This window comes from Delphinapterus leucas, chromosome 10 (genome assembly GCF_059928025.1).
Source record: "Delphinapterus leucas isolate spDelLeu-1000000601 "Yukka" chromosome 10, BTC_Dleu_Yukka2, whole genome shotgun sequence".
Taxonomy (NCBI): Eukaryota; Metazoa; Chordata; class Mammalia; order Artiodactyla; family Monodontidae; genus Delphinapterus; species Delphinapterus leucas.
This window is the reverse complement of record NC_143138.1, coordinates 43,660,057-43,667,842: the sequence shown is the minus strand read 5'-3', so window position 1 is coordinate 43,667,842 and position 7,786 is coordinate 43,660,057. Positions and strand designations below refer to the sequence as shown.

The 7,786-nt window shown below is 35.4% G+C and overlaps 1 protein-coding gene across 1 annotated transcript in view; it reads left to right on the top strand.

Annotated features, from left to right (window-relative positions):
- The first annotated feature begins 593 nt into the window (after window positions 1–593).
- Window positions 594–7,786, top strand: part of COL21A1 (collagen type XXI alpha 1 chain) — a 127,277-nt gene continuing 120,084 nt past the window's right edge. Inside the window, exons 1-2 of the mRNA XM_089918920.1 lie at window positions 594–715; window positions 5,859–6,410. Coding sequence (XP_089775046.1) covers window positions 628–715; window positions 5,859–6,410 — 640 coding nt within the window. The 5' untranslated portion in view covers window positions 594–627. The remainder of the gene's footprint in view (window positions 716–5,858; window positions 6,411–7,786) is intronic.

Here is a 7,786-nt window from a genome sequence, read left to right as displayed (position 1 = left end):
TCTTTGGCAATGTTCCACATTCTAACCAGGAATGAAGTCCTTGGACTAACTTAGAAAACATATTACTCTCATAACTGAGTGTTGATGAATTAAATAAAATAGATCTTAATGTTTATAATACAGCCCATTAAAAAATTAAATCCTATTATTCAGCTTTATCCTATAGATATTTTTTACCAGATACCCTTTGAGTGTTTCTTAAATGCAAATACACATTTAAAAGAAGGATATGTGCTACCACTGAGATAATAAAAAGAATGTGATAGGCCTCTGCAGGCTATGCTAAAAGGGGAATTCTAGTAAATATTATGAGCAAAGCTTAAAGTTTTAGAAAAGTTTTTGCTTTTCCAAGATGATTATGAATTAAAAACTTATCACATTCATCCTCAGCTCCCATTCATTGTTGTCTTGTATTATATATTTGAAATGTGGCTATTTTGGGCACATGAGTTAATTTTAAGGTTAGCAAAAATTAACTGTGCTTTGACTGGGTATTGCAATTTAAAAATTCAAACTTATGATTATTAGGTATTTGTCTTATTTTTCTAATATATTTAACTTTCTTTTTTTTTTTTCTCTTTCTTTTTAGGAATCCTAAAACCAAAACATTAGAACAAAAACAGAAACATGGCTCACCATATTACATTTCTTTGGATAATTTTGGTCCTGCTTCTTCAGAATTCTGTATTAGCTGAAGATGGGGAAATAAGATCAAGTAAGAACTATCAGCATTGTCTTTCTGTTATCAATAAATTGATTGTGGAAATCAAGTTAGAGGAGCTCTAGCAATGGCTTTAAGGATCTTATTCTTATTGTCTTTGATGCTGTGATTCCCTAAAATGAATGAATTGCTATTCCCTAAAATGAATGAATGATCTTATTCTTATTGTCTTTGATGCTGTGATTCCCTAAAATGAATGAATTGCTATGTTACACATTAACTAGGAGGAAAAGCTATCAGAAGTCATTTTGAGAAAATTCTATGGTAATAGTGCATTTTATTGATCCAGGCTTTGGAATAAACACTCTGGTATTGAGTCCATGTTCAGCCATTTATATAAGCTTCATAATATGGTGATAAAGAAAGTACCTCCTTCACAGGATGGCTATCAGGACCATCCTATGAGCTTATCTCATAGAGATAATAAGATAATGCATATAAATGACTTAGCATGGTGACATTCAGTAAGTGGTGACTGTTATTCTGATTGCCTGTAGGAAAGCTTGCATGAGAGAAGTAGGCCATCCTACTTTTAAAAAGACACTTTTAAAAAGATAGCCTACTTCTTTTTAAAAGTGTGCTTATATGCATATTTTAAAACTCATAAACATAACCCCCCTAACTATAAATGAATTATGGTTTCTCTAACAGTTAAATCAGATGATTTGACAATTTGATTCAACTTGGCTTAAAATTAAAAAAAATAATATTTAGTGTTTGCATAACCCTTTTATAGTTTAATCCACCCAAGCACTTTATGGGGTAGATACTCTTTGTTTTTTGAGTGGGAAAAGAGATGCATAAAATGTATGGGCCTTGCATAGTGTCATACATCTGGCTGGAGCTATAACTAGTATTTGAACACTTCTTTTCATCCTCAGTGCATTCCCTTCTTATGACACTGGTGATTCACCTCTCTGAGGAGGAGGTTTCTTGGAGTGGTATTTTGTCTGCAGTTTATAAATGGCAGTACTTGCTTTTGTGTCCATGCTCTTGGATAACCTTGCAGTTATGAAATATATGCCCCATGGCTCTGGAAAGGGGTAGAAAGGGCCAAGAATAACCCTGTAAGAATTTGTAACCACTGAATCGAGTGATACACAAACACTCGCAGGTCCAGGCAATAACGAGCCTCATAGCATCGAGGAAGGGCAACCTCGAAGAGTCCTGCAAACACAACCTTCCTGTCCTTTTGTCTCTCTCACGAAACCCCAATAAAAGCATAACCCTGTCATCCCTGTTCAGCTTCCAAAAATAACAGGAAAACTTCATTCCCTTGGGTTAAAAAATATGCATTTGGGCAGAATCCCATTTTTGCCATCCCTACCCTGGCGTCTGGCAGTGGTCACCATGACAGAGGTTGTTGGAATAGTGTCCCTCACACCCCCTGCACTGAAACACCATCTGCCATATAGCATCTTAAGATGGTGTCATAATCACAGTTATATTTGTGAGACAAACCCATGTTTTGGCAATTTTTTTTTCCTGGGGAGGGTATCTTCTTGACTGTGATACGTGTTCACCTGACAATAGTGTTTACTTCTGCTAGTTACTGTGATAGGTGAGTTGAGATAATGGTGAAACTGAGGCCTCTTCATAGGAGCTTTGTCATCATCCCAAATATGCAAGTGGACAAAGATAAGGAAAAGAATGGAAAGGAAGGAGAGGAAAGGAGGAAGTGAGGAAGGTGAAGAGAGGGAGAGATTGGTTGATTGATTGCTTTACTCCAAGGAGTTGCAGAAATACTAATTGTCACCAAACATTTTTTTCTCCGATACCAATCTTTGCAATTATAATATCTTATTTGCAATATATACAGAAAATAAACCATCCTTATTATAACTTTAAATTGGGCATCCAAACACTACTTAAGGGAGACCATTAACCTGAGTAAAACCGCAGGATGTAAAATTTGCTATCTCATTACCGTGACTCACTTCATCCTCTTCTAACTCATCATGTCCAAGGACATGGATGGGATCCTTGTCCCATGTAGTATTTTGGCTGCTTTGAGTGCAGAAGTTAGAGAAGAAGCCAGCAAGTACAGCTGTTCCTTCCTGTTGGCCACTTCAAACTGATAGAGATAGAGTAGGATAATTAAATAGTCAGTTTAGAAATCCCACTAGGGGGATTAAAGACAGAAAGGGAATTTTAAGGGAGTTTGGGAGACCATTGTAAGCTAATGACCACTCAAGAAAAGAATCCAGTAACCTAGCAACAATCTACCCTACCTTGAAGGAAGACCAGGTGCATCCAAGTGCCAGGCACACTCAAGCCACAAACCCTGATAGTTAAAATACAAGACAATAGATATGGGCTCTGGATCTTATTACATGAAGTCAGGGAGTTAATAGTCCTTGCAGAGTAGCGTTTCTGCATGTAACCAAGACAGAAATAGAGGTGAAAAGGGAAAGAAACCGGGTGAAAGGGGATATTATACCCAAACCTGAGATGAATTACCATATTTTAGTATATGTCACCACCCTTTTGCTAATATACATACGATTTAAATAGTGCCATGGCAGTTAGACCTGTTTAGACTGTATAGGGCCAAAGGAGGAACTAGTGATATGAGTCTTGACGTCTGCCCAAGGATGAGGAAGATGGTGGTCTTCTCCCCTCCCCACTTTTTCTTTGATTATAAAAATGTAGCCCTCTTTGTTCCTGGGGCTCTTTGTTCCTGGGGTTGTGCTCCCTTGCCTGCCCGCTTATCTCTCACAAGCGTCCTATGCCAATAAACTCACTCTTTGCCTTCCACTTTGCCTCATGCTGAATTTCTTCTGTGAGGAGACAGAAGAACCTGAGCTTCAGTAAGTCCTGACCCCAGGTGAGTGGTTTTAATCCAAAGACAGTGGTTTCGAGTCCCCTCCTAGTCAGGGATCACGGGTTCAAGTCCCAGTCTGAGGTGTGCGTGGGTTCAAGTCCTACCCGAGAAGGAGTGCAGTTTCAAAACCATTGGAATTACCCAAACAAACCAGTTTGTCTTTGGGGCTGTGTCTGTCTGTCACCTCTGGGCCTTTGCACTTGCTGCTCCCTCTGCTTAGAATGTCGTCCTCTTGACCTGGTTAAAACTCTGCTTTCTGACCTCAGCCTTCCAACAAAACTGCCCCTGGCTTGACATAGTTAGGTTGCCACCCTCTCCTCAATGTTCTCATAATTCTTTGTACTTTCTCTAACCAGCCAGTTGTCCATCTTAACTAGGCTGGGAGCTTTTTGAGATATCTCAAGTATGTTTGAAACCAGTACCTAGCATGATATCAAGGACAGAACAGGTATTCAATATATACATACTGAAAGAATGAGATAGGGTTAGAAGCATGTTGTGTACTGTGGAAAAGAGAGTTAAGGAAATCTTTTTTTAATTGAAGTATAGTTGATTTACAATGTTGTGATAGTTTCTGCTGTACAGCAAAGTGATTCAGCTATAAATATGTATACATCCTTTTTTATATTCTTTTCCATTATAGTTTATCATAGGATATTGAATATAGTTTTCTGTGCGATACAGTAGGACCTTGTTGTTTATCCATTCTATACATAATAGTTTGTATTTACTTATCACAAACTCCCAGCCCATCCCTCCCCCACTCCCCTTTCCCCTTGGCAACCACAGGTCTGTTCTCTATGTCTGTGAGTCTGTTCCTGTTTCATAGATAAGCTCATTTGTACCATATTTTAGATCCCACATATAACTGATATCATACGGTATTTGTCTTTCTCCTTCTGACTTACTTCACTTAGTATGATAATCTCTAGATCCATCCATGTTGCTGCAAATGGCATTATTTTATTCTTTTTAATGGCTGGGTAATATTCCATTGTATGTATGAACCACATCTTCTTTATCCATTCATCTTTTGATGGACATTTAGGTTTTTTCCATGTCTTGGCTATTGTGAATAGTGCTGCTATGAACATAGGGGTGCATGTATCTTTTTGAATTATAGTTTTGTCCAGATATATGCCCAGTGGGATTGCTAGATCATATGGCAACTCTATTTTTAGTTTTCTGAGGAACCTCCTTACTGTTTTCCATAGTGGCTGCAAAGAAGATTTTTTTTTCTTTTCACAAGTGCTTAGAACTTGTCTGGGTATAACTTACACCACAGATAGTCTTTTTTTTTTCTGGTAGAACTCTAAGATGTGCTGATCACATCTTTCCTGGTATCTTGAAACAAGAATCTTTACAGAGAAAGGAATAGCTTTATGCCCTTGAACATAGATTCACTTCACACGAGCTATTGTTTTGGATACATTTGTGACTTGCATGTAGTGCAAGAGTGACTGCTTTCATAACCTTGGTTCATTTACATTTTCTCAACTATATCAAGAATGTGGATCTTTGCTGGCTACTTTTGTCCTGAAGATAGCAGAAAGTTTGTTTTTAATTTCTTACCCCCATTCATTGGTTTACATAAATTTTTATAAATATTTCAGGTTAGCATTAAACTAAACATATTTCACTGATAACTTAAAGCAATGATGTTAGTCTATAGCTGAAAATCATTCATTTATTAAAATTTTTTGTGTTTTCATTTATTCAGTGGAGAAATACAATAAAATGTTGCTTTATAGTAATACCTGCCCCTACAAAGAGATATCTAGATATCATATTCATATACAGCATCCATTTTTTATTCCCTATTTTTATTTTTTTTTATTTGGCCACATGGCACAGCATGTGGGACCTTAGTTCCCGGACCAGGGATCAAACCTGTGCCCCCTGCAGTGGAAGTGCAGAGTCTTAACCACTGGACCGCCAGGGAAATCCCTATTCCCTATTTTTAAAGCTGAATCATTAATACTTAAATTAAGACAAGCTAATAAAAAATATCAACAAAAATCATAGCCCTCATTTATAAAGAATTTTCATAAGCTAGGCAGTGTATCATAGTTAATCTTCACAAAGCTCTTATGAACTGGCTACTATTATCTTTTTTAAAAAAATTCAGCATTATTGAGGTATAATTGATGTATAAAATTATAAGATAGTTAAACTATACATTGTGGCGACTTCATGTATATACATGTGAAAGGATTCCCCCTGTCTGGTTAATTAAAAATTCATTCATTTAAAACCTCTAATTTTTGTTTTTTATGTAACACATACACTCTGATGGTTTTCTTTTTCACTTAGGTTGTCGTACTGCTCCAACAGATTTAGTTTTCATCTTGGATGGCTCTTACAGTGTTGGCCCAGAAAACTTTGAAATAGTGAAAAAGTGGCTTGTCAATATCACAAAAAACTTTGACATAGGACCGAAGTTTATTCAGGTTGGAGTGGTTCAGTATAGTGACTACCCTGTCCTGGAGATTCCCCTTGGGAGCCATGAATCAGGAGAGAATTTGATGGCAGCTATGGAGTCCATACACTACTTGGGAGGAAACACAAAGACTGGAAAGGCCATCCAGTTTGCCCTTGATTACCTTTTTGCCAAGTCTTCACGATTGCTGACTAAGATAGCAGTAGTCCTTACGGATGGTAAATCCCAAGATGAAGTCAAGGATGTGGCAGAAGCAGCAAGAGACAGTAAAATAACATTATTCGCCATCGGTGTTGGTTCAGAAACAGAAGACGCAGAACTTAGAGCTATTGCCAACAAGCCTTCATCTACTTACGTGTTTTATGTGGAAGACTATATTGCAATATCCAAAATAAGGGAGGTGATGAAGCAGAAACTTTGTGAAGGTAAGCCTTAATATAATGTGGAAACAGTAATAATGATGCTTTCTTACATTTTGGTATAACCTGTTCATTTGGGAACTGGGGAAGATGGTTATATTTAATGTCAAATTATTTAAGTTAGAAATGAGGTGAGCACACATTTTTGTGCTATATTTTTCTGGATAAATTTTGTTTTTAGAAACAATTGCTTTCTTATAAAATCTACAGTTGGGAAATATAATATTTTGTGTTTTCCTTTCAATTACAATATGTTTATTGTGGAGATGGTAGAAAATAAAACACCTAAATAATTAAAATATATGTAAACCACACATGATCATATCGCTCCTATTAACAAGTTTTTGTCTTTTTCATCCTAATCTTTTCTTTTTTTGATTTCAGTGTGTCTGAGAGTTTATTCATGTGCCTAAATAAGGATAATATTGTATATATAATTTCATACTCTATTTTCATATTATTTATACTTTTATTGTGTATATAATTTTAATACTCTTAATATCATAGTGGACAATCTTTTAAGATAATCTATTTAATTTCTCCATTTTTGTATGTTTGGTTTATTTCTAAGTTTTTCTAATACAAATAACAGTGAATATTCCTCTACCTAATTCTGAATGGGAATCTGTCATCATTTCTTCAGAAAACAAAGGTCAAATTACTAACATTTTTAAAACTTTGGAAGAATGTTAAAAATTCCACATGAGAAAAACTTAAACTCCCACCAGCAATGAGGGAACATTTGAAAATATAGTACTTACCAGTCATTATGTTTATATCATTTCATAAAATCTGACTTCATGTGTATGATAGGTCCCCATGGGAAAGTTCCAGTTTTTGGTAAACATTAATCCTATTAGTGTATAGACATGCTTGTGTTCACATTATTTTGGGGGAAGAATAATTTATTCATATCTTTTAATTTTAATATTATAGGCATTTAATATACTGTATACCTAAAAATAATGTTCATGTAGATGGAAATACTTTTTTCCCAGTTTGCCTACAAAATAATATACAAATAGGTTGGTTCACATTTGATAAAAAAATTTCTAAATGATTGTGGCTTAGAAAACAAATTAATTCCTTCATTTTCTTCATATTTGGGAGGTATGGTAGAGAAAAACATTTTAAAGCTTTTTGGATTATTTCTTTTAAAATGCATGGAAATATTAAACAACTACTTCAAAACAAAGAGAAAAAAAGCGTAGAAGATTAAGCATTTTCTTTAATAAAACTTTAAAAAAGGTACTAACAAGTAAGTACAAATGGTCATTACAGTTATTCTTTTTATGAATCTCTAACAGTAAGACTGTGTTGACTTTTGTTGTGTTGAACAGGTCAAAGGGATTTAGATTTTTAATATGTTGTTAGAAATTTTT